The sequence below is a fragment of the Enhydra lutris genome, unplaced genomic scaffold, assembly GCF_002288905.1.
Source record: "Enhydra lutris kenyoni isolate GAN:26980312 unplaced genomic scaffold, ASM228890v2 scaffoldscaffold55, whole genome shotgun sequence".
Lineage (NCBI taxonomy): Eukaryota > Metazoa > Chordata > Mammalia > Carnivora > Mustelidae > Enhydra > Enhydra lutris.
The window spans coordinates 10,206,307-10,232,658 of record NW_019154139.1 but is presented as its reverse complement, the minus strand read 5'-3'; the positions used below and the strand labels follow the sequence as shown (position 1 = coordinate 10,232,658).

At 58.9% G+C, this 26,352-nt stretch overlaps 1 protein-coding gene across 1 annotated transcript; it reads left to right on the top strand.

The window, feature by feature from the left end:
* Window positions 1–26,222, top strand: LOC111157532 (MICAL like 1). Its single transcript, XM_022519021.1, is given in 18 exon segments — window positions 1–382; window positions 4,396–4,444; window positions 4,897–5,038; window positions 9,500–9,588; window positions 10,711–10,853; window positions 12,508–12,604; window positions 12,606–12,954; window positions 13,612–13,669; window positions 14,529–14,604; window positions 14,606–14,921; window positions 16,557–16,972; window positions 19,056–19,190; window positions 19,721–19,847; window positions 19,984–20,074; window positions 20,264–20,337; window positions 22,838–22,952; window positions 23,129–23,175; window positions 24,352–26,222. Coding segments are annotated over 18 exon segments (2,592 nt in total). The 5' UTR covers window positions 1–236; the 3' UTR covers window positions 24,474–26,222.
* The last annotated feature ends 130 nt before the right edge of the window (window positions 26,223–26,352 follow it).

Below are 26,352 nucleotides of genomic sequence, written 5' to 3'. Positions count from 1 at the left end.
GGGCCGGGAGCTGCGAGCCCAGCCGGGACCCCGCGCCGGAGCCCGAGCGCGGACACCGAGGCCGCGGCCCCGCCTCCTCCCCGCCCTGCGCCCGCCGCCCGCGGGTCGGCGCCCACAGCTCTGAGCGGCGCCGGAGTTGGAGCTGGAGCCGCCGCCGGAAACCGGACGGAGCCGGGTCCGGGAGTGAAGCCCGATCCCGGCGGCTCCCGGAGCCGGTCCCGAGCCCCGCGCGGCTCATGGCGGGGCCGCGGGGCGCGCTGCTGGCCTGGTGCCGCCGCCAGTGCGAGGGCTACCGCGGCGTGGACATCCGCGACCTGAGCAGCTCCTTCCGGGACGGCCTGGCCTTCTGCGCCATCCTGCACCGGCACCGTCCAGACCTGCTGTGAGTGCCGGGGGTGGGAGAGAGGAGGGGGGAGGGCTGGCGAGCCGGGGCGCCGGGGGGCGCGGGCCAGAGCTGGGGACCCCCGCCCCCCTCAGTGACGCGGAGCCCGGGCCGTGGGAGGCGCCGCCCCCCGGAGACCGAGACGCCCATCCTGAGGACGGGCCCTCAACGACTCGCTTGGGTCACCGAGCACCCGTCCCCCGGGGAACCCCTCCCCCACGAGGCCCCGCCCCCGCCCACTGGGACACTGAACCTACTCCCCATACTGGTCCTAGCACCGAGGGCCCTGGCCCCGCCCACAGGGCGCCGATTTCCGCCAAAGGGACACCTAGCCCTCCTTGGGGACCGTGGGCCTTTCCCGCACCACGGTGCTCTCAAACAGGCGCACTGAGCAGCCCCCTCCCCGCGAGGCATTGAGGCCCGTCCCTCTGTGTGCGTGGTGGGGGGGGGTCCTCTTGCTCACTTCTCTGATTCCCCCATGTGGACTTGTCTCCAGGGCGCTAGCATGGTGCCTGACACAGAGGAGATCCTAGGTTAATAGTGGTTGGATGAATGGATAGACACCCCCTGCCTACCTCCCACCCCAGTTAGGACACGAATCTGCCCCCCAAATGTGTGCCCCACAGCCCTGCGGTCCTCAGTGGGCCAGGGAGACTGAGTGAAGAGTCCCAAGGTCTGACTGACAGCCAGCCCCCCCCCCCCCCACCCCGCCCGCCCTGCGGCTCCGGGATGTGAAATGGGCCCTTCTCAGCCCCAGCTACCCAGCGAGGTTCTTTTTGAAAATTTTATTCAGACCCCAGAGCGGTGGACTTGGGGCTTCTCTCTCAGCTCCCTCGCCGTGGGCTCTGGAGCCTCTCACTGGTTCACTCATTCATCCAACACAGACTGAAAATTAAGCAGGGGCCCACCATTCCTTGGGTGCCTGTCTCATCTGTAACTTGAGACTCAGAGACCTGGTCCTTGCCTCTCTTGCCAGCAGTGTCCCTGAGAGGGCTCCCAAGCCTGGCTGGGTCTGCGGTCTTTGGGTGTCTATACTGTGTGCTAGCATGTCTGGGTGCTGGGGTGGGCCCTGTGTGGGGCGGTGGAGGAGAGGGTTTTGGAGGATATGGCTGCAGAAGAGAAGGGGATGAGGTGGAGACGTCCCTCAGCTTCCACCTGCTGTGGGGCAGGTCACCGGCATGGGATGGGGACAGGATAGCCCCGGAGTGGGAGATGGAAGGATAGAGAAGGGTGCCCAGGTTGGACCCCTGCTTTGGAGCAGAGGGCTCAAGGGGTCTTCTGTTTTGCCTGGGGAAGCAGGCAGTGAGGCAGGAGACAAGGGACAGGGCCAGTGTTTGAAGGGACCTCCGTGTCCAGCTAAGGGGATCAGTGAGCCTGAGCTCACCAGGCTGTTTGGCTTCGTTCAGCTCCTTCGTGTTCTAGATGTGCGACCTGGGGTCAGTCGCTGGGCCCCTCCAGACATCAGTTTCCTCATCTGGACAGTGGGATTGATAATAGGATCTAGGTCACAGAACTGTTGTGAGGGTTATATGAGGCAACGAGCATTCAATTAACCTGAGTTATTGTAAGTTGTGTGATTAGGCAGTCAGGTGTGATGAGTGTATGTTACCCCTTTCTTTATTCAGCAGTATTTACAGAGTGGCTGCTGTGTGCTGGGCCTGGCACGGTAATGGAGAGAGCAGGAGCCGGGTGCCGCTGGAGGAAAGGGTGGTCCCACAGCTGGAGGGGGCCAGCTGAGCTGAGCCCTGGGAGGGAGCACTGCTGGGGCCCATGGCTCAGGGCAGGGAGGACTGGGAGATGCAGATGGCCTGGAGCTACTAGCCCATTGTCAGAAGACAGACTGAGGCCCAGCTGCCACAGGAGGCGTAGGGAGGCTCTCTATGAGGGCAGGGAAGGTGGCAAGAATCATCTGAAGAGGTTCAAGCTCTTGGAGCTGGGGCCTTGCCTCTGCTGGAGGGGCGGGGTTTGCCAAGCTGGGGGGCCCTGGTTCATTGTTCACTGGCCCTCCCACCCCCAATCCAGGCCTGTTTAAGCTCCCTTGAGGGCAGGGACCATATGGGTTTCATTTTTGTGTACTTCATCTCCCCCAGGGCCAAATAGAACTTCCCTGGCTTTTGAAAACTCTCAGAAAATATCTGTGTTACCAAAGCCCAGATGTCCATTAGGGACAGGGATGGGGGAGGGGAAGAAGCTGCAGGAAAAACCAGTGTCTCTGGGGTTTTTGCAGTTTTCACACTGTTTCTGGAATTTATTCATTCAATCAACATTTGTTGAGCACTTACTAAGTACCAGGAATTACATAGGGTGCTGGGGGCACAGGGCGAACAAAACGTGACACCCAGCCTTCCAGAACACTGCGGGGGAGACTGAAATTACCTGCCGAGAGAAGTTGCCTTTGTCTCTTTTGGTCTCCAAACTAGCCTTTGCTGGGTCTGGGCTTGTGTCTCCTCATCTGTTCACAGTGTCACAGACCAGGAGGCTGAGGTTTAGAGACTAAATAACTTGCTTGTGGTCACACTGTTAGGCAGTGGCAAAGCGAGAGGGCTTAGGGACCCAGCTTCGGGTGGGGTAGGGGTGGGGGTGACGGTGGGGGATGTGTGTGGAGTGGGGAGGGAAGCAGCTTGGCCAGAGGTGGCAAAAGGGCTCATACTTAGCTCCTCTGTCCTAGTCCACCCAGACTTGGGGCACCTCCCTGTAGGGTTCTTAGGCTACCATTTCCTGCCTTTGCCCACCGTTCCTACCCTGACCCTTCCTGGAGGAGTGTAGGGGCAGGAGGAAGGGGGCGAGGCCTGCCCTTCCCCAAGCCCAGACTCAACCAGCCCTCCCCACCAACCTGGCGGTGGGTGCTAGAGCTTCTCCCAACTGACAGATGGGAAAATCAAGGCAGAGAAGACTGCTGGCCTGCCCAAGGTCGCACAGCCAGGCCTGGAAGAGCAGAGGGTGAGACCCTGACCTTGGACGCGGTGCTGCCTGCTCAGGCCTCTGGGCCCGTCAACAACGTGGGAGGGTCAAGGCTGCAGTTTGCAGCCATAGAAGGGCAAGGCCTTGGCTGGGTGCACCCAGGAGGCTGCTAAGCCAGAAAGCTACCTTCAGGCGCTTGAGCAGCCTGTAGTGCTGGGGTGGGGGGAAGGGGGTAGGGGGCTGGGGGTGAGGGTATGGGGGGTTCGTGGTAAATAGAGCCAGCAGGGGGGCCAGCTATCTCTGGCTGAGGTCCCCGGGGCAGGCCCTACTGCCTCTCACCTGTCCCAGCTTGGACACTGGGAAACCCTTTACTGCTCCCCCAAGGAAAGCGGGCCCCAGGAGCAGCCCAGCCGGTCGGCCAGAGGGTTAGTGTCCGTAGCTCTAGAATATGTACAATTGCCAGTCGGTTTCAAACTTGTCCCTTCTGTTCTTAGCCCCATTAAACAACATTCGTCTCTGCGCTGGGTTGGGGATTGGGCAAGTCGGTAACCCAGCTTCTCTGGGTTTCTGATATGCACTGGAAGAGCCAGAAATGCAGATTCTCAGGGCTAAGTGTCTTCCCCTGTCTGGGTCTCAGTGTCCTCATCTGTGAAATGGGGTCAGTACCTCCCAGGAGAGTTGCCATGAGAACAGACTCCCGACAGGAGCTCAGCACAGTGCCCAGCGTGAGGTCAGCAATCCGAGGCCGTCCGTGTCATTACAAACCTTAGTCCTGGTCTCAGTCTTGTCTCTGCCGCTGACTCAGGACCTGGCTTTCTGGCTGCTGGAGAGAAGCGGTCTTAAACTTGAAAGCTTGGACTTGAGTCCCGCCCCTTCAGAGTGATTTCCAGCCTCTGCAAGGATGCCTGAGGGGGCCCTGAGCTCATGTTCCCCCCTGCACCTGGCAGACCCGGCTTGTTGCCTCAGTTTCCTCGTGGACCGTCCACAGACCCCTCCCCCAAGCCTGCTGAGGCCCACGCAGGCTGGGATGAGGTCAGCTCCGTTCCTCCCAGACTCCACACCCCTGCCCCAGTCACCTCCTCAGTGCTCCTCCCTCCCTCTACCTCTTGCAGAGATTTTGACTCACTTTCCAAGGACAATGTCTTCGAGAATAACCGTTTGGTGAGTCCCCAGACAGAGGGAAGCCTTGGAGGCTGTGAGTGTGTGTTGGGCGGGGCGAGGGGGCAGGGGTGTTGCAGAGTAGGAGCGGAGGCGAGAAGCTGCTTTGCGCTGAGCCCTTGGCTGCCCCTCTCCCCACCCCCCTCTTCCTTCTGGCCCCTTTGTGCCTGGAACACCAGCCCAGCCCTTCCCCGAGTCACCCTGTGGCAGAGCTGAGGGGATCCCCTAGTCCTGGACCCTTCATCCCACTGCTGGAAGCTGGGCCTCTGCTGAGGGCCACTCACCCTAACCCTGCCTCCTCCTCCTCTTCCTGTTCTGTTTTTGCATCCATTCCCGCACCTTCCCCACCCCTGCACCTGCTCCCCATGCCCACCCCGGCCTCTACCCCCCCACCTTTCCCCACCCCCCCTCCTACCCTTGCCCACCCCCCACCCCTACACCTGCCCTCACCCCAGGCCTTTGAAGTGGCCGAGAAGGAATTGGGTATCCCCGCTCTCCTGGACCCCAGTGACATGGTCTCCATGAGTGTTCCTGACTGCCTCAGCATCATGACCTACGTGTCCCAGTATTACCACCACTTCGCCAGCCCTGGCCAAGGTGAGAGGGGGCGGAGCTGTTCTGGGAGGCTGGCGCTGGGGGTGGGGCTGGGGAGGTGCCTGGCTGTGTTCTGAGCTCCCCAGCCCGGGAGGCAGCATGGCCTTTATTCGCTGGATCATTCATTTAGTCCTCATAATACATATTGAGTAAGACAGCACTATGCTGGGCCCCCGGGGGTGCAGCTGGGAGCCTTCGCTGCCCTTGTGCCACCCACAGTCTTACTGGCACAAAGCCCAAAACCCATCACTGAATGAAACACAGGTAGGGAGACAAAGCAGGCAAGTTCCCCTCTCTGGCGCCCACCCCCTCACTTCCTGTGTACGGACACTTCCCTGGCGCTTTTCCCCCAAAGCCAGCAAGCAGCCCTGTGGGGCTGTGGTGCAGCGGTCTTCCCCAGAAATGACCTTCAAGGTCTGAGAACTGAGAGGCTGGGGAGCGGGCGGGGGCGTTGAGGGAGCCACAGGGCGCTTCTCTGCTCCCAGTCACGTCACTGGGTGGCTCCTGAGCCTCCCGCCTGGGGCATCCTTCTGCAGGAATCTTTCCTGGGGATCTCCTTCTGCAGAGAAGAAATGGGTCCAGAGGGGAAGCAAGAAGGTCAAGGTCACACCACAGGAAAGCTGAATGGTGGGGCCAGAATCCAGATGTCCTGACACCTGTGCTGGGTCCCTGGGGGCCTTGCCCCTCCCCTGTCCCATTTCGGTCCTCCTCCTGCCTTAGCTCTACCTGTGGACAGTCTCTGGCTGTCTCTTTAAGAAAAAGTGTTCCACAAAGTCATTTTTTTCTTATTAAGGGCAAAACATGCTTACTGTAGAACATTTAGAACATAGCAAAGAGCATAAAAATTAAGATAATCTGTTACCTGCCCCCCCAGTGATACAGATCAGTATTATAGTTGAACAAATAACATTATATGTGTGTTTTTTTTTTTAAGATTTTATTTTTATTATTTATTTATTTATTTATTTGACAGAGAGAGATCACAAGCAGGCAGAGAGGCAGGCAGAGAGAGAGGAGGAAGCAGGTTCTCTGCTGAGCAGAGAGCCCGATGCGGGGCTCGATCCCAGGACCCTGAGATCATGACCTGAGCCGAAGGCAGCGGCTTAACCCGCTGAGCCACCCAGGCGCCCCTTTTAAGATTTTATTAATTTATTTGTCAGAGAGAGAGAGAGAGAGAGAGCACCAGCAGAGGAAGGAGCAGAGGGAGAGGGATAAGCAGACTCCCCACTGAGCAGGGAGCTCCATGCGGGACTCGATCCCAGGAGCCTGGGATCATGACCTGAGCTGAAAGCAGACACTTAACGGACTGAGCCACCCAGGCATCCCACATTATGTGTTCTTTTTTTTTTTTTTTTTAAGATTTTATTTATTTTGACACAGAGAGAGAGCACAAGTAGGCAGAGCAGCAGGCAGAGGGAGAAGGAGAAGCAGGCTCTTCACTGAGCAGGGAGCCCAATGCGGGGCTCAATCCCAGGACCTTGGAACCATGACCCGAGCCAAAGGCAGCCAATTAACTGACTGAGCCACCCAGGCGCCCCACACATTATGTGTTTTAACAGAAAACAAAAATGAAAGTATTTCCCAGCCGCTGAGTCTTTGGTGAGAGGCAGTAAGGTGGAAATTAAGAGCACAGGCTGCCGTTGACTGTCTGGGTAACAGTGGGCCACCGTGGTCACCTGTCTGCCTCAGTTTCTCCTTTGCGATGCAGCAAAGAACAGTGCCCACCTCTTAGGGTTGATGTGAGGCATAAGCGAGGAGATGTGAACCTGTGTCTGGCCCTTATTTAGGACTCAAGGTTAACATTATTATGACTTCTTTATTTCATTGGTTAGAGTGTAGCTTGCTTACTTAGAATCATGGTTCAGTCTTACCTTCAGGAGTGTTCCCTGTCTCCAAACCCTGATCTCTTCCAACTAAGCTCTTTTCAGGAGGGCCACCCTTCTGGGGGCCTGTGAGGTGGGAGGGTTGGGGAGGGGCCCCCACAGTACTGTTGATGGTGCCCGCTCTGTTCCTGGGTCCTTGCGGGGCACCCCGGGATGAGAGTGGTCCTGGTGGGCCCAGCAGCCCTAGCCGTGCCAGGGAGGAGGGGGCACCCCCTGGGCTTGTGGGGGTTCTTATTGATAAAGGTACAGTCTGTGCTTCTCATACAACTTGGCTTCTAAATACGAACCGTTTGTATCCCGCCTGTTCCGCCAAAGGAAACAGCAGCCGTGTGTTCCCACCCCGGAGGCAGAGCTGGCTGTTAGACTCCCCCAGATGGTCCTGTGCTGTGCTTTCTGGGCCACTAGAAGGATTTCAAGGGCAATTTAAACCAGACTTGACTTTCCCTGGACCGGGTGGCTCTGAAGCCTGACCCTGGCTAAGACACAGCACTGTGCTGTGTTCGCTCGCGCCAGGCTCCATGGTGCCCGTGACCCTGGGCCCAGCAGCTGGCCCTGCCCTCCAGGAGCCACGGCATGGTCTGGAACCAGTGAGTGAAGGACGCCCAGCGGCTGTGTGAAATCGGCCATCACAGGGGCAGGGCGACTGTTATCTGGATGAAGTCCAGCTTTTTGTTTTTGTTTTTGGGTAGTCTACGTGCCCAAGCTGGGGCCCAGCGTGGGGCCTGAACTCACAGCCCTGAGATCACAACCTGAGCTGAGATCAAGAGTTGGATGCTTACCCCGCCAAGTCCAGCTTCTTAGTGGGGCCCCTGAGGGTCTCTCCCCACTTAACCTTGAGCCACTCACTGCCCCAGCTGTGGGCATACTGAATTTTTTGTGTTTTGAATACATCGCATTCCTTCTCCACTCAGCCTTTCTCCCTGGTGATCCTCCAACCCCACACTCCATTTTCTGCTCCACGTCTCCCACCCACAAACATTCTTTCCTACCCATCCTCTAATCTTCACATTTTGCCTCCTCTATGCAGCCTGCCCTGATTTACCCCAGGTGTTCTGGTGGCCCCCTGCCCTGTGGTGAACACAGGTCATAGGTGTTCATATGACAGGTCATATGACAGGTGACTCTGGTCATAATATTTGGATCACTCCTCCCTTTTCCCCTGAAGACCATCTGTGTCCGGTTCCCAGCTACATAACCCCGGCACCTGGTACTTACTCATTTAACAAATATTTCTTGAGCCTCTGCCGTGTGCCAGGAACTGTGCTAGGTGCTGGGGAGAGAGCTGAGAATAGGAAGGAGAGAGAGAGAGCGAGCACAGATGAAGAGGTAGTATAGTTTCAAGGGAGTCCAGTGAAGGAGACAAAACAATGGTGTAAAAAGCAGCAGGAGGGTGAAGTGGCTGTTCCAGGTGAGTGGTCACGGAGGACCTCTCTGAGGAGGTGACATTTGAGCTAAACCTTGAACGAGGAGAAGAAGGAGACCATTTGGAGATCTGGGAAGGAATGTTCCAGGCCAGGGCTAGCAGGGGGCCCGTGTGCTTCAGGGGACTGAGCAGGAAGGAGGGGATGAGGACAGAGGGATGGTGGGGAGTGGTACTTGATGAGGTTGTGAGCTTCCAAAATTTCTGGCTATGACACATCACACACATTCCCATCAGAGGCCAAGTTCATGCACACGTGTGTCACTGAAACAAGTTTCAGGAAACGATTCTTCCCCTTACAACATGTGACACACGCAGGGGTGCCTGGCTGGCTCAGTAGGTAGAGCGTGCGACTCTTGGGGTCGTGAGTTCAAGCCCTACGTTGGGCGGAGAGCTTCCTTAAAAAAAAGACAACACAACCCCGTGTGATGCGTGAAGATATTTTCTATTTCACCTTTTAAATGTGTTGCTTGTAACCACTAAATGGATTTCAGGGTCCATTAACTAGTTTGGTAAATGATATTTTAGACGACAGCAGGGAACTTGGATTTTATTCCTAAAATCATCAAACAGTAATATTGATGTTTTGGGGTATACGGTTTTCTGGATTTTCGTTTTTTAGTTTGATCACTGGGGACAGAGGAGGTGCTACGTGAATATTTGCTGAAGTAATAAGGGAGTGGGGTCTCCGAGGGGGGTTGTGGGCTGGGGTGGCTGAGTTTCTTCTGCTGTGAGGGAGAGCAGCCACACCAGCCTGTTTTCCCGAACCTTCTGGCCAGCACCACTCGGTTCCTCTCTTTGCCTTCCCTCCCATCCCTTATGCTGGTGGGAAGGAAGCTGCTGGTCCTGCCACATGCTGGGCACCTGCTCCTTCCATGACTTGTACTGTTGGCCTCAGCCTTTCCATCGCTCCTGTGTGGCTGGAGTCACGGCCCTACTTTGTGGAGGCTCGGGGAGGTTAAGCAGCCTGCCCTTGGCGCTTGGCTTGGAAGGGGAGGTGTCTCCTGCTCTGTGAGGAGCAGGGAGCCAGCTCTGGCCCCGGGTGTTGAGTGCTCTTCCCAAAAGCCATAGCTGTGGAGTTCAAGTGGTAGGCCGGCTGGGGGTCTTCTGGGCCCCGGGGGTCTCCACATTTCTTAGGGTCTCTTTCCTGTTTCTTGGTAGCTGGTGTCTCATCACCTAGAAAGGCCCAGGCACCCTCCTCCCCGCCCTGCGAAGCACCTACTCCAGCAGAACCAGGAGACAGGGCTCAGGTAGGCAGGTGCCCAGGGGCCCCGGGGGCAGGCTGTGTGGGCACCCTTGCAGTGTTCATTTTAGGTCGTTTCCCCTTGGCTTCGGAAGTAGAGCCTCAGTGGCAAGGGTGGCTGAGGGGACATGGGCCAGATTCCGGCCCCATTCTGTGGGCGGGGGGCTCCATTCTTTCTCTGGGGCTTGGGGCGAGATCAGGAGCTGCCAGGCCTGGGAAGGGGGGCATTGGACAGTCTGTCGCATTGACTTTGTCACCCTGGCCTTGACCGGATTTATACGTGGAATGTAGCAAATATTCCCCTTGATTCCTGTGCACTCAGAGCTTTCCGCTTCCCAGCATGATTCTGTTCTGTCCTCTCAACAGCCCTGGGAGGTGGGCGGTAGGAGTCCTGAGAGAGAGATGAGAATCCCGAGGGTCATTTGTCTAAGGGCAGTGCCCCGCCCCAAGATGCTGAGAGGACAGACACCAGCCCTTCATATCTGGGTAGCACGTCACGGGGCGCAGAGGGCTTTTCCCACCTGCTCCTCCACTTGTCCGTGCTGGAGGAGCTCCTGAGGGCCTGGGATCCTGGCCGGTGTGGGTGCCCAGTGATGTGGGGCTGACACAGGCAGGGGTCCGAGAAGTTCACCGGCAGGTGGGAACCTAAGGTCCAGAGATGTGAGCAGCTTGCTCTGGGTCATGGAGCTTGGAAGTGGAGAACCTGGGATTTAAACCCGCCGCAGCTCTAGGAGGGGAGGCAGAGAAGGCAGATGAGGTGGGCGTAAGAGGAGGTCACCCGTCAGGGGCCGACCTGCAGGGACGGCAGAGGGGCAGGGAGGTTATACAGCCAGGAGCCGTCTCTGGCAGAGAGGGCCCCAGAAACTGGAAGTCAGGACTTTTGTTTCCATTCTGACTCGGTGACCTTGAGCAAGTCTTTCCCCTCTGCTCTGGGCTTCAGTTTCCTCATCTGCAAAGAGGCGATTGCGTCCCTTCCTCTACTGCCCCGGGGCTCTGATGACGTGCATTAGCACCGTGGAGCTCATGTGCACTTGGGGGAGAGCCAGTGCTGGAGGGGGAGGGGGCTGTTCTAGAGCAGGGAGCTTGGTGAGCACAGCCCCACGCCCCTCTGCCCACCCCGTTCCTGCAGGGCCAGGAGCTGTCGTTGGGCAGCCTGTCTGAACAAGGCGCCCAGCGGACCCCCAGCAGCACATGCGCCGCCTGCCAGCAGCATGTGCACCTGGTCCAGCGCTCCCTGGTCGAGGGCAAGCTCTACCACCGCCACTGCTTCCGGTGAGTGGCTGCGGGAGCGGGGTGGGGGGGACAGGGGGCAAGCCCCACCTAACACCCTATTACCAAGGAAGGGAGCTTCTGTGAACTCAGCATCGCAGTCTGCCAGGCACACTATGGGGCCCTTCCTGCCAGAGCATCTTGCTTATCAACCCATTTTACTGATGAGCCAACTGAGGCTTAGTGAGGGGAGAAGCCTCGTCAGTCGCGGGATCAGAGGAGCTGAGCTCAGGGGTTCTGCCTCCTGCCCAAAGCTCTCTGAGGCGAACGACCTCATGAGATTAAGGAGCTGCTTTAGAAGCCCTTGAAAATAGAAAGGATTTAAAAAAAAAAAATCACAATAACAGCTTGCTTTCCATGTGTGGCTCCTGGAAGAAACCAGGTTTAAAGAAAATGGAATAAGAGACAGGGAAAAGACAAATAACTTAGAACATGTCTGAAAACATTTTTATAAGACATTTTATTTGTTTGAGAGAGAGAGCCTGAGCAAAGAGAGAGAGTGTGAGAGAGCAGGAGCAGGGGGCAGTGACAGGGAGGAGAAGCAGGTTCCCCACCGAGCAGGGAGCCCCGTGCAGGGATCCTGGGATCATGACCTGAGCTGAAGGCAGACACTTAACCGACTAATGCATCCCTGAAAACATTTTATGTGTTGCGAAAAAGCAATCAGAAAATAAATAGTTGGAGTGCCTGGGTGGCTCAGTTGTTAAGTGTCTGTCTTCGGCTCAGGTCATGATCCCAGGGTTCTGGGATTGAGCCCCGCATCGGGCTCCCTGCTCCGCGGGAAGCCTGCTTCTCCCTCTCTCTCTGCCGCTCTCCCTGCTTGTGTTCCCTCTCTCGCTGTGTCTCTCTCTGTCAAATAAATAAATAAAATCTTTAAAAAAAAAAAAAGAAAAGAAAAGAAATAGTCAAGGGAAGCCAGCAACTGAGTTCCAACATGCAGATTGTGGGTTAGTGTGTGTGTGTCTGTCCGTGTCTGTGGGTGTGGGTGTCTATGGGTGTCTGTGGGTGTCAGTGTGTGTCTGTGGGTGTGGGTGTGAGTGCATGGTGGCCAGGCCTGGAACCCCAGGGGCCTGACTGCAGACCTGAGGGGTCACAGCTCAAGCAGGGGCACCATGTACTAACACACTGACATCTGGCCACGAGGACAGCGTTTTAAGGACTTTTTCCAGGGACCCCCAGTAAAAAAATGCCCTGGACCCTGTGAGCAGTCGTGAGTACAGACCGGAATAAGGCCCTGTGGAAACAGACACACAACAGGAATTAGAATTTCCTAGAAAAAACAGTATATTCTTCCTTGTGCAAGACGTTCTATTTCATAAAAAACAACACCAAAACACCTTGCTTGGTTGACAACCTGAGCCACCGGTGGCCGACCGCCTTGGCACTGGCTCGTCCTCCCCGCGCAGGGGCAAAATTTTTTCCTCTTGCAGCACAAACCAAAGGCATGTTTCACAATTTATGTTGCTTGATTTCATGTGATTTTATTGTTCTGTACTTCTGGCAGTTACCATTTGCCTCCTCCTGTGGGAAGGCCCCGGTGCAGGATCTGGGTGGGCAGGTGGGAGGAGGGCGGGCGGGAACAGCTGGGACTCCTTGGGGAGGAGGAGCCAGTGTCCCGGGCGCCGTTGAAGCCCCCTCCCCACCTTCTCCCTGGCAGGTGTCGGCAGTGTTCCAGCACCCTGCTCCCTGGGGCTTACAAAAGCGGGCCTGAGGAAGGCACCTTCGTGTGCGCGGAGCACTGTGCCAGGCTGGGCCCCGGGGGGGCGGTCGGGGGCCACGTCCGGGCCCCCTCTGCAGCCAAAGCAGCAGCAACTTGCAGAAGAGGGCAAGGATGTGGACGGAGGCGGTGTGGGTCTTAGTGCGCCCACAGGGGCTGAGGCGGATGTCCCCAAGGCCAGCCCCGAGGCCCGGCCCCAGATCGCCACCAAGCCCCGGCTTCCAAGCAAAGCACAGGAGCTGGGCAGCTCCTCAGCGGGCCGCCCCACGCCTGCCCCGAGGAAGGCCCCGGAGAGCCCAGCCCTGACACCCCCCACACCCCGGCCCCGGTCCAGCCTGCAGCACGAGAACTTGGCGGAGCAGGGTGGCAGCAGCGGCCTAGTAAATGGTGAGCAGGGGTCTGAGGTGGGGGGGGCACTTGCTGGGGTGCGTCTAGTGTTTAAATGTGTGTGTGGTTGGGAGTATCTGTGTGTCCGTGTTCTCTGAGCCTTGTTCAGTTCCACACCCACCGGGGAGGGGGGCTGCTCTGAGCCCAGGCCTGAGCTGGGCCCTGGGGACAGATTCTGTTCAGGCCTGTTTGTGCCTTCGAGGCCCTGCCAGTCTGAGCGGGGAGACAAGCACAGACAGGGATGTCCATAGAATGTGGAAGTCTGTTAAGACGGGAAGCAGAGGCCACTGTGGGTTTCACAGAGGACACTCGGGGGGTCAGGGGAGGCTTTGAGCAGGAGGTGACACTGGGGCTGAGTTCAGGCAATGTTTCCTGTCCACGGTGGGGAAGTGTCCAAGGGACACTTAGGTTCCCTTTCTCAGCTGAAATGCCTGTGGGGTGTCCGGGTATCCTGGCCTTGCCCACGTGACCATTACCTGTCACCTTTCGTGCTTATCTAATCGCCCCAAGTGCTGGGAGGTACAAGGTGGGAGGGGAGTTTGCCACGGCCACCTGGAGTCCCGGCTCTGCCAGGTAGAAAGGGAGGGCACGCTGCGGCTCCCTGGTGCCCACAGCCGCCCATGAAGAAGGCCTGTCTCACTCTCCTTTCCCATCTAGGAAGGTTGCACGAACCCCCCGTCCCCAAGCCGAGAGGGACACCCAAGCTGTCAGAGAGGTAGGCTGGCTCGGAGAGGATTTCCTGTGATGGAGGCCCTTGTGCTGGGAATGGGGGTGCCCCTGGCATCTGGCGGGTGGGCAAGGCTTCCGTGGGCACCTGACTCACCAGCACACCGTCCCAAGGTCGCACAAAGGTCATTCTGGGTGGGTGACAGCAGGGCTGAGTGCTGTGCCCACATCTCCTTCCCCGAGGCTCCCCTGGGGTCCCCACTCCTGTGGGGAGTAGTCCTGGCAGAGACAGGCCCCCTGGAGCCCCTTGACCTCTCCATGTCCCCGCTACTCTGTGACATGGGACACCTAGGCCTTCCTCACGGAGCTGTTGTGAGAATTGGCAACTGAGTCTAGAAAGACCCTGAAAAGCTCCGTCCGCTGTGTGCCTGGCCCAGGCGCTCCAGCCTGGGACCCTGCGTCCTGCGTGTGGACATCTGTTTCCAGCTGTTCTGGAGCTGTTCTTCCCCTGTGTGGTCTCTGAGCGGGAGAGTGGGCCCCAGCTGTAACACTAGTTAACACTCCATCAGCACTAACCCTTGTGAAGATTCCTGTCCCAGTGGACGGCTATGGCGAGGGGACAGGTGACTTTCTCAGCCTCACACAGAGAGCTCCTGTGCATCCTTTCCTGGGCCAGGCTGATGGAGGCTGAGGGTTCACTCTCTCTGGGCCTTACGGGGCCCCGCTGGGTTGTGACCATAACAGTCCACTTTAGCCTTGAGCCCAGACTGACCCTGCTGGACTCGGGGAGACGCGGGCAGTTTCTCATCCACTTCCTTTGAAATGGACTTAAAACTATCCAGGGACAGGAGGAGGCTGCTCGCCTCCCCCCCCGCCAATGGTGTCTGCCTCTTCCCACCTCCCTCCAGGACACCAGCCCCCAGAAAAGACCCCCCATGGATCACACTGGTGCAGGCAGAGCCCAGGAAGAAGCCAGCCCCCCTCCCCCCCGAGCAGCAGCCCTGGACCTCTGAGCCGGGAAGGCAGGCGGGTGGAGAATGGCGGCATGGAGGAGAGCCAGAGCCAGGAGGAGCAGAGCCAGGTGACAGCGGGCCCGGAGCCCAAGCCCTACAACCCCTTTGAGGAGGAGGAGGAGGAGGAGGAGTCCCCAGCGGCACCCAGTCCGGCCGCGGGCCCTGCCCTGGCCCACTCGGCGGAGGTCACCCCCAAGTCCCTGCACCCCTGGTATGGCATCACCCCCACCAGCAGCCCCAAGACGAAGAAGCGCCCCGCGCCCCGCGCACCCAGTGCATCCCCGCTCGGTGAGTGCCATCTCCTGGAGCTCTCCTGACGAGGTGCTGGGCTGGGGGGCTGGGGTCAGCCCTGGGCTGGGATGGCTGTGCGGTGGTGGTGGTGGGGGGGTCCTGCCAGGCCAGGTGCCACGTGGGTCCTCTCAGCTAATTCGAGAACATACCTGCGGGCTGGGTAGCATGCGCCCGTCTCGTGGGTGAAGAAGCAGGCCCAGAGAGGGCAGGGGATTTGCTCGAGGCCACGGAGCACTGGAGTGGTGGAGGTAGGATTTGATAGGACAGGAAGGAGGCCGGGGGCCATGACCTGCCTGTGTGTGACCTTGAGCAGGTCCTTTCCTCTCTTGGCCATCAGCGTCCCCATCTGGAGGACGGTGGTGGCGGGTCAGCCTCGGGGCGTTGTGCCTCCCTCCACCTACCATGCCCTCTCATCCAGGCTCTGCGTGGTTCCTTTTTTTAAAAGATTTATTTATCTGGGTTCCTGGATGGCTGAGTGGGTTAAGCAATTGTCTTCGGCTCAGGTCACGGTCCCGGAGTCCCGGGATTGAGTCCCGCATCGGGCTCCCACCTCCATGGGGAGTCTGCTGCTCCCTCTGACTTTCTCCCCTCTCATGCTCTCTCTCACTTTCTCACTCTCAAGTAAATAAAATCTTAAAAAAAAAAAAAAAAAAAGATTTATTTATCTATTTGAGAGAGAGAGACAGGGAAAGAAAGAAAGAGAAAGGTGGGGGGAGGGGCAGAGAGAGAAGCAGCCTCCCTCCTGAGTGTGGAGCCCGACGTGGAGCTCGATCCCACCAGCCTGAGATCATGACCTGAGCCGAAATCAAGAGTCAGATGCTCACTGATTGAGCCACCCAGGCGCCCCTCGTTGTAGGTTTTGTCTGTCACCATCCTGGGGGCTTCTTAGGCCTCAGGGCTGGTCACCTTCCATCATGGCTGGGGTATGGCCGCCTCCAGGACCTCAGCAGGAGCCCCTCGGACAGGGGGTCTGAGAGCGCATGAGAGATGCTTGGAAGCAGGTGCTCAGGTGGCCCCCACTGGAACCCCAGGGTCTTGTAGCTACAGCGGGTGGGCAGCTGCGGGACGCCGAGTAACGAGTCCCACAGGGCTGTGTCTGCCCCGGCCCTTCCCCGCCGGCCGAGTGCCTGCCCTCTGAGCCTGCCGCCTCATCTGGAGAACACAGAGGGCGAGGTTTCGAAGCACGGTATCTGTCGCCCACACGAGGATCAAAGCGGCATACGGCGGCGCCCGGCCAGGCCTGGCGGCTGCTTCGAGGCCTTCCAGTTCCTCCCCTGTCCTGCGGGGCCGAGGCCCAGGACGGGCCAGCCCAGACTCTGTGTGTCCTCCCCTCCCCTGCAGCCTCGCCTCCTCCGCTGGGTTTGGCATTGGGTCAGATCAGACACGGGAGGGGAAGTGGAGGCAGGGAGGGAACCCAGGACTATAGACGTGCCCCGAGGTGGCGTCCCGGGTCCTGAAGTGTGGGGGCCGAAGGCTGATGAGTCGGCGGCTGCCGACCTTGGTTGCGTCATGCCCTCGCTGTTCTCTGGGCCTCGGCCTGTGGGCACATGGAAGCTCTCTGCGGAGAGGGTGGGGTGGTAGGTGAGGCTATGCCTCCTTGCGGGGCGCTCACATGCTTACTTGTTCGTTCAGCTCTGCACACCGCCCGCCTGTCGCACTCAGAGCCGCCTTCTGCGACCCCGTCGCCGGCCCTCAGCGTGGAGAGCCTGTCCTCTGAGAGCTCCGGCCAGACCCCCTCTGGGGAGCTTCTGGAGCCACCGGTTGTGCCCAAGAGCTCCTCAGAGCCTGCAGTCCATGCCCCTGGCACCCCTGGGACCTCTGCCAGCCTCTCCACCCACTCCTCCCTGTCCTCTTCTGGGGAACTGGTGCAGCCCAGTGCAGACCAGATACCTCAGGCCGGCCCTGGCCTTGCCCCCGGCACGAGGGGCAGCCCGGGTCCCCAGCCTGCCAAGCCCTGCAGTGGCGCGGCCCCCACCCCTCTCTTGCTGGTTGGAGACAAGAGCCCCGTGCCTTCCCCTGGAACCTCGTCCCCGCAGCTCCAAGTAAAGGTGAGTCCTCCCCCTTGCTAAGAACTGCTGCCTGTCTGGTCTCAGGGCAGGAATGTCCAGGGTCTTCCGTCTTTGCTGGCGTCTGACTTGGCTGTGTCTTTCTGCCCATTTGTGATCCACTCACTGAGGCACGCATTCATCTGTCCGTCCTCCCACCCATCTAATCACCTGTCCACCTGCTTAACCCTTTATATAGTGATGCACCTGGCCACCTGTTTACTTGCCTATCCTACATATGTGCCTTCGGGGATCCAGTCCCCCAGCCACCATCCATCTCCACGTCCTTCTGTCCACCTCTTTGTTTACGAGGCCTGTTTATACCAGAGGCCCCCTCCCAGGCCTCCTGGCACTCTGTCTCCTCATGGGGGCAGAGGGGGCTGGGGCACCCATCTCAAGGAGCTTGTTCTCCAGGTGACCTTTGTGGCTGTTCGTGTCATTGCTTCTCAGTCCCGTGCCAGGAACTGGGGGTCATCAGGGGTCAGGACACTCCTCTGGGCGTCTGGTTCCCAAGGGCCTCTCTTGTAGCCACAGTCCTTTTGGGCCACCAAGTTCTGATTGTCCGCATCTGTGCACACTCTGCAGCCCCTGAGGGCCCAGGGCTTGTGCGGCCCAGCTCAGGTGGGGTGGCTGTAGTTGCGGGCTGATGGACCTGATGGGGGATCAGTCTGGGGAGCGGGCTGAGCTATGGGTCCAGCTCCTACCTGTGCACCTTTCAGGCATCTCCCCTGCCCTGGCCTGGTCTGCAGCCTCCTGTCTAGCTCTGCCACCTGCCTGCTGTGTGACCTTGAGAAGGTCCTGCCCCTTCTGGGGGCCTCAGCCTGCTCTGAGGAGGCCCAGGGTTCCCTGGTGGTGGCAGGTGGGGCAAGAGGTCAACTTTGGACACCCTGCCCTCTACCTTTAGGCAACCCCTTTTAAACATCATCTTTCTGTCCTGGTGGTGTGTGTGAAAGGTTGGCTTCACAGAGTCTGTGGTGAAAGGCTGAGAACCCTTGGGGACCTTGGGTGCCTCGGGCTGTTTAACACCCTGCTGGGTCCCCTTTGGGTGCCGCCCTGTGGGAACCAGCCTCTGTCTCCCTGCCCTGCCTGGACTCAGGCCCTCGTACTTCTGCTTCAGAAACCCCAGGGCAGCCACTGCCAGCCTGAAGGAATCTTTCCATGGGCCGGTACGGGGGAGGTGAGCAGGGCTCCGCCAGCCTCCCTCACCTGCTTGGGAGAAGGTTGGGTGAACATTCCTGGGAGCACTGCTGGCCTCGAGTGAGACCTTTCCTTGGGGCCCATCAGCACATCTCTGTGTCCGACGAGCTGGAAAATGCCGTTGGAGGACATTTTGCCCGTGTGGCGGCGAGGCCCAGTCCCAGGGCTGGGGCTATCTGGCTGTGCTTGCCTCAGAGGGGGCGGGGTCTCTGCGGAAAGTGGGACTGAAGCAGGGCTGGGGGGGGGGGCTTGCGGGGGGGGGAAGAAAGAGGGGAGGGGTCTTTCCTGGACGGGGAGGAAGGAAGCTACTCTTTTCCTCCATCTCCTGGCCAGATGGAAGGTGGGATCCCCGCTTTCACACTTCCTGGCAGGGTGACCCAGGCCAGGAGCTTCCTTTCTCTCTCTGAGCCTGAGAGTCCCTGCTTGAGAGGGGTGGTTGTGAGGCCTGAGTGAGCGAGCATAGCTGTCTGGCCCTAAACTCCACATCCTGACCACTGCCTCTGGTACTAGATGGCTGTCCTGGCCCTAGCTTGGGCTCTTAGGAAGTGCATGACCTTGAACCAATTAATTAACCTCTCTGGACTTGAGTATACTCAGCTATAAAATGGGCATTACAATACCCATTTTGCAGAGAGGTTGGGAGAACAAGAATGTCTAAAGGGATCCAGTGTAGGACGGGAGGTGGGACGTCCTTGGAAATGGAAATGTTTGTCGAATGCCCCAGTGGACCAGAGACGGAGTGCTGGGAGGGTCTCTCTCTCTCTGCCTGGACTGCCTTCCTCCTGGGCTCCAGGCCCCAGTCCCATGTAGTCAGGCTGCACGGGTAGGGTTGGGGGTGGCTCACTGCCCCCTCCCCAGACTTATCCTTTGCCATTCTCCCTGCCTTTAGTCTTCCTGCAAGGAGAACCCTTTTAACCGGAAGGCATCACCCACAGCATCCCCAACCACAAAGAAGACCACCAAGGGATCCAAGCCGGCCAGGCCGCCGGCCCCCGGACACGGCTTCCCGCTCATCAAGCGTAAGGTACTGGCCGGCAGTCCGCAGGCGCTTGGCTGCCTCAGGTGTCCTGTGGGACTCGTGAGAGGATGGGCTGTCTGGGCAGTTGCTCTCCGGAACTTCAGAGAGGGGCCCTTGGGGGGCCCAAAGGGAGGGTTTAACTTGCAGCCAGGGGGATTTTGAGCCGACTGTCATTTCACTTGTTACTAGTAATAGTTCAAGCATCAAAGCACTCACATGATACACTTTGAGTTAAACAGATTAGAGTGTTTTCCAGTGATATCATTTCTGGAATGGCAGAGGAGGGGGAGGGGATGCCACAGGAGGCAGGAGGTTGATCCTCCCTCTGGGTGTGCCTTTCCGGGCTGGGGCGAGGGGCCTGGAGGGGTTGGGGCGCTCTCTACAGCGGCCCTTCCCCGCACCGGGGTCCTGCACCTGGCCGTGCTGGGGTGTGGGAATGGGCAGGCCAGTGCTGGCCCGAAGAATGGCAGAACTCCTGGCAGCGGGCAGGTGGGAGGGGTGGGCCATCTTCCGGTGACCGGGGCATTGTCGGGCAGGTCCAGGCGGACCAGTACATCCCTGAGGAGGACATCCACGGAGAGATGGACACGATCGAGCGCCAGCTGGATGCCCTGGAACACCGTGGAGTCCTACTGGAGGAGAAGCTGCGGGGCGGAGTGAACGGTGTGGTGGGGGGAGCTGCTGGGAGGGCCTGGTGGGGGGGCGGGGCTGGGGGGGGCGGGAACTTCCCTCCACCGGGGGCTCCTTTGAGGGCTGCAAGTCCTGCCAGCCCTGGCCTCAGTGGGCTTCTGGCTTCCAGAGGGCCGCGAGGATGACATGCTGGTGGACTGGTTCAAGCTCATACACGAGAAGCATCTGCTGGTGCGGCGGGAGTCCGAGCTCATCTATGTGTGAGTCCAGACCCCTCAGCCGTCTGCTCCGCTCCCTGGAATCCGTGGTGTTCAACACGGAGAATCTGTCCTGCCTTCCCTCCTCTGACCGCGCAGGGCAGGGAAGCCGTGCGAGGGGCGGGGCGGTGGGGCGGGGGCGGGGCTTCCGCGGAGGGGCGGGGCTAACACCTGGCTGTTCCCACCCTCCAGTTTCAAGCAGCAGAACCTGGAGCAACGCCAGGCGGACGTAGAGTATGAGCTCCGGTGCCTCCTTAACAAGCCAGGTGAGCGTAGCGCCACGCGCTCCTCTGGCACCTGCCAGGGGCTGTGACATTCACTAGTGGGCCCAGTTCTTACCCTCGCGGCTGGGGAGGAGACAGAACCCCAATGGGGACGCATAGGCCAGCTCTGGGAACAGGCCCCCCCCCTGGGGAGAGGGCCAGAAGGTGCTGTCTGGGTCATAGCAGGTGATAAATAGGCTTGAATGATGGCAGGAGCAGGAACAGCGTGGCCGGTGTGGGGGTGTGGCCTCCTGTGGCATCAGGGACGACAGGCTTGCAGAGAGTGCCAGGCCCAGGATCAGACTGCCCTGTTTTGGCTTCTCCCTCTCTTGGAACTTGGGGGTAGACGGGTCCCCAATGGGGAGAGCCTTCAGGCTCCAGGGTCCCAGGCTGCCTCAAATGAGTGAGTGACAGCAGAGGCACCTTGGGGTTCATGGCTTTGAGGCCAGAGCGCGGTCAGACTTTAGCAGTGGTGGGAGGGAAGGTGGAAGATCCCATGTACAGTGTGGCTCAGAAGGACTCTGGGGGTGCAGGGCGGGATGTGCTCAGAATGGTGGAGCTGCGGCTGGAGGGGTTGGGTGTGGAGTCATATAGCCCTGTGTTCTGCTGGGTTCCACCACAAATGTGTTGGAGGCAGGGGACAGGGTGGGGATAGGGTAAGGGGGAGCTAGGCAGGTTTCTTAGCCTCACTGAGCCTTAGTGGCTTCAGGTGTAAGACAGGGCGAAGGTACCCACCCTGTAGGGAATTCCTGGAACAGGAGATAGAGGATGTGGAAGCACCTGGTGCCCCCCAAGGGGCTGGTGGTTGATGGTTATTACGTGACCGAGGTGGGGTCTGTGGCCCTGATGTGTAGTTGAGCCACAGCTGGGCAGAGACCACAGGAGCCAGGCTTTTGACTACTTCCTTTGGCCTGGGCAGTGGGTCACTGTATCCATTTCACAGATAAGGAAATGGAGAACCAGAGGTTGAGTCTTGCCCGTTGGTGGTGGCACTGGGCTTCTCATCCCTGCCTCTGACTTGGCCTGTCCCAGCACACGCAGCCCCTCCTGCCTGCTGGGACAGTGGCCCTGTCTCTCCACTGACTAGGGAACTTGGGAGACGGGATAAGACCCAGAGGCAGAAGTGTCTCTGGAAGCCATTCCACTGCCCCCTGTGAGTCATTCCATACATCTGGAGGCCCGGGCACGGCCCCCATGCAGAGAGAGCCACGTGGCCGGAGTGGGCACAGTCCCGTGTCCCAGGCCAGCCTGGCCCTGGACTTGCTGTGTTGCTTCTCCAGCCTTCTCTGTGATGGCTGCATGTCCTGGGCTCATCATCCTGTCCCTGGGGTTGCTTTTGCATGGTGAGGCTGGTTTATAAGGCCCCAGGTCGGTTAGGGACCCATAAGATACCATAAGGGCTGTAGCTTGGGGCTGTCAGACTACCCAGGATCAAAGGCTGGCTCCATCGTTGCTGTGTGCCACTGGTTAAGGCCCTAACTTCCCTGAGCCTCAGTTTCCCCATGTAGTATAGGGATATGACCTCCCCAGACCCCATATTTGGGAAGTAGCCGAAGGATTTGAATTGGGAGGATGACTCCCATGCTGTCCCCAGAACTGTGCTGGGCCACCTGCTCCCGAGCTCTGGCAAGGTGAGGTGTAAGGACATTGGAACATGACTGGGGGTGCTCGGAATAGGGAGGTGTGGCAAGGTGAGGTGTAAGGACATTGGCAAGGTGAGGTATAAGGACATTGGAACATGACTGGGGGGGGCTCAAGATAGGGAGGCCTGTGGTGGCAGATGGCGTGGAGGGAAGGCTGGGTGTGGACACCCTTCCCCTGGGAGCCTGTGGACTGGGTGAAAGGGAAACGAAGGTGCACGTGGGCCCTTGGACGGTCCCGTGGGATGGCTCGGGGTCTTGAGAGGAGGCTGGTGGGGCAGCAGGTATAGGACACGTCAGGGACACCTCCTTGCTGGGCTCACCACTCCCAGTGTCCTGTCCCCTCTAATATGCCTTCCTGTATGGCATTTTATTAAGGTTCCAATATACCTTGGGTTACCTTGTTTCTACTGCGTAAAGACCCCTGGGGTTCCCTATTATCTCCCAAGCTCTGCCCCATCTGGCCAGCCCACCCTTGGGAGGCTCTCTCAGCAGGCCTGGCCTGAATCCTGCCTCCTCCAAGAAACCACCTAGTGAACATTCATTGAATCAATAAATGAGTGAGCAGAAGCAGGAGCCTCTTTGGCCACAGCTGGTCTCTGTTCGCAGAACATGTGTTGTGCTCGCCCTCCTGGAGCCCCCTTGAAGAGTTTTTCAGTAGGCAGCCTAGTATCCTCGGTCTCTTAACCTTCATTTCCCCCCAAAACTTGTCACCCCCCAGGTGGTCCCTTCCTTCCTGTCCTCGCAGGATTCAGCATGGGCTGGTCCACGGCCACCTCAGCAGTCAGGCGTTGGTCCCTGGCTTCCTGGGAAGGCAGGAGGGTTTCCCCCTTGCTCAGTTCCCAATTTTTCTCCTCGGGCAGAAAAGGACTGGACAGACGAGGACCGGGGCCGAGAGAAGGTGCTGATGCAGGAGCTCATGGCTCTCATCGAGCAGCGCAATGCCATCGTCAACTGCCTGGATGAGGACCGGCAGAGGTGAGGGACGGGGAGGGGCTCCCCCACTCTGGGGAGTTGGGGGGTCCTTGCATGAGGGGCTCAGCTATCCCAGCACACCCTCCCTTAACTTTTGGGAAGGAGTCAGGCTGGAAGGGACTGAGAGAATATCCGGTCCTTTCTCCTGGGGGACACTGGGCTTCCCTTTCTCATTTCAGGGAGGAGGAGGAAGACAAGATGTTGGAAGCCATGATCAGGAGGAAAGGTGAGGCGCCTTCTGGTGCTCTGGTCCACCCGAATTTTGGGAGGCAGCGGGGGCAGAGGGTCAGAGCGGGAGCTCCGGGGATGGTGTGTGCAAGCTCTTGGCCTCTCTCTTCAAGAGAGGGCCATGTGTGGTGAGGCAGGCCAGCCTAGAGCCAGGAGTGCTGTGGCCTGGGCTGAGAGAGTGGGCTAGAGGGAGGGCTCGGTGGGCGAGGAACCCTGTACCAGGGCGGTTGCCTGAAGCCAGGAGTTCCTCCTTGACATCTGCACCTGATCTTGGAGAAGTTTGTGGGCTAGGGGTACCTGGGTGGCTGAGTCAGTGAAACCCCTGACTCTTGGTTTCAGCTCTGGTTATGATCTCATGGTGGTGAGTCGAGCCCTGCATCTGGCTCTGTGCTTAGCGGGGATTCTGCTTGGGGATTCTCTCCCTCTGCCCTTCCCCCCACCCTGGATGCTTGCACATGCTCTCTCTCTCACTCTCACTCTCAAATAAATAAATCTTTTAAAAAAAAAATTTGTGGGCTCAAATAGCCATGCCTACTGGAGATCAGATGGTGCCCAAAACAGCTAAAAGAGCACTGGCCTGGGAGTCAGGAGACCTGCTTTTATCCTGGTCCCACCAGGGACTCATGTTGTGGCCACGTGGTTTGGTCTGGACTCTAGTCGGGCTGCTCGGGCCCCTCGTCTGCCGCACGGGGGTGCTGAGTGTTTAGGGATGGCGCGTGGAAGGCACCTCTCCCCGGGCCTGGCCCCCGCAGAGAGCTCAGCTGGCCTTTAGTCCATTCCAAAGGCCCACAGTCGCCCATAGCTGCCTCGTGAAAACTGGGGGTGAGGCAGATATTTTTGGGGTTCCTTCCAGCTCTGTCAGTGTCCATGTTGTAGCACCCAGAGCTGTGAACAGTGGCCTAGGGAAGCGGGGCCTTTTCACGATAAACCTGTGCCATGCTTCCGAGCTCCAGATTGGTTTCACGGTCGTTTATTTCTGGATCCTTGCCAAAACACCGGGACAGGGGCATAGTCCCTGTCCTGCAGGCTCACAAAGCTGAGGTGACATGTCCAAGACCCCAGATGAGCTGGAGGAACGGAGCTGGACCTTCGTCACTGGCCCCGGCCTGCCCCGACGTACTCCCCATCCCGCACGCCATCCCGCACGCTGAGTGCTCCCCTTTCTCTTCTGCAGAGTTCCAGAAGGAGGCTGAACCCGAGGGCAAGAAGAAGGGGAAGTTCAAGACCATGAAGGTGCTGAAGCTGCTAGGAAACAAGCGGGATACCAAGAGCAAGTCCCCGGGGGACAAGAGCTAACAGCCAGGGCGGCCAGCTGAGACTCCGCTCCTCCTGGCACACACCGCCCTGGGCCGTGCTCCGCTTCGGGGGCACCCTGCTTCCCATCGGGATCAGTCCTGGGGAAAGATGACGTCAGGGGAGGGGGCCTCTGGGTGACAGCCTCTCCCTCCTCAGGGTCCTCTGGCAGGTCTGGGCCAAAGAATTTTCTTCCCTTTTCTCTGGGCTGCAGGCAGCTGTGGGTCAGCCCTGCTCAGTCTGGTTCTGATGATTCCAGATACTGGGATGGACCCAAGGAGCAAGGAGGGCCCTGGGTTCAGGGAGCAGCAGGGGCGTAACACCCCTGCCTTGCGTCCCACCCACCACCTGCCAGGACGGGCTGCCCCCGGGTCCCTCTTCCCCTCTGTACCATGTCCAGATGGGATTCTCAGCAGTCAGAGTTCTGACCCGAAGGTCCTTCCACTCATGCGGTCGGCCCGTGGTGGACCTCTGGCCCAGGTCTCCTGCCTTCAGGGCGCTGCTGCTCTTGGCAGGCCAGCAAGCCTGGCTTGGCCGCACCGGCCTCTCCCACCCCAGCCCTGGCTCCGAGTCCCTATTTTCCTTTCCAGTGCAGGTGGCCCCCCAATCTGTTTCTCCTCACTCAGGAGCTCTATTTATGAAGTCTGATTAAGTTTGAGCTTGTTACTCTGTCCTCAGACACGAATGGGCCTGATGGACAAATTCCTGCCTCTGTCCCTCAGACCTCTGGCAGGTGCTTCTCTCTTCTTCCCTCGGTCCATGGGAAACCTCGCCTCCCAGGAATTGGAGCTGGGGGGGTGCCCCGGAGCTGAGTCCCCAGAGAGGGCCTCTGGGTGACAGGCCCCAGTGGCAGTTCTTGTCCCCAAGTGTCAGCGGAGGGAGCTGTGTGCTTCACGGAACACACCGCAGTCTGACTCCTGCTTCCAACTTGCCGCCGCCCCGGGCTGATCTCGGGTGTGGCCGTCACCTTTCTGTCTCCTCACACCTGACTGTTGTCCATTCTCTCCCAACTTGTTTCCCCAAAGGACTGATGGCCACTCACTGCACTGTGATGGCCATGGGAGAGGAGAAGCTGATGGGGACAACGGGCTTGTGTCCAGCAGCCCTCAGTCACAGCACTGTTGCTATAAGCTATCTCTGGGGCTCTCTGGGGTGCTCTAGGGCCCCCTCCCTCAGCACACCTCTGGGGAAAGTACGCACTGTATTAACTCCTGAGGATTTTCCTCACCAACAATAAATGGAGACAACCTCAGTTGCCAGTGCCTCCAAGCCTTGGGCACTTTGCCCTCAGCTGGCTCTACCTTCTTCCCTGCCTCCGCCATGCCCCGTGGTCAGGTATCTCTGGTCACCTGAGAGGGGCAAGTGGGGTATCCACAGCCAGGGACCTTGGCCACAAGGGCCTGGTGGTGGGCAGGACTCTTCCTCTGCCGGGAGTGGCGGCTCCTGTGCCTGCGCAGCCCCTGGGGTCTCCTTCCAAACATGCCTGTTGATCAGAAGCTGGTCACCAACTCCAAAGACTTTGGGGGCCTGGCGGGTCACATACCTGATGAGGCTGGGTATAACCCGAGGGGTGGCTCTGTCAGGCTGTCTTGGTGTCCGAGACTCAGGTAGTGGGGCCTGAGGTGAACGAGGTTGTCTGTGTCCCAACTCTTAAGGGGCAAGTTCTTCCTTCCTTAAGTCAACCGTAGCCTGTGGGAATGTGGGCCCAGTGTGGCCAGACCTTTCCATTTTTCAAAAGAAGCTGGAAATCCAGATTGTGTGTGTGTGTGATTTGTAAATATTGGCAACTAGTCTGCATTTAAATCAAGGGTAGGCTGTGTTGTCACGGGTGGGCCAAAGGTGTCCTGGGGTTCTCCAGTTTGCTGTCTCGGGGCTACGTGAG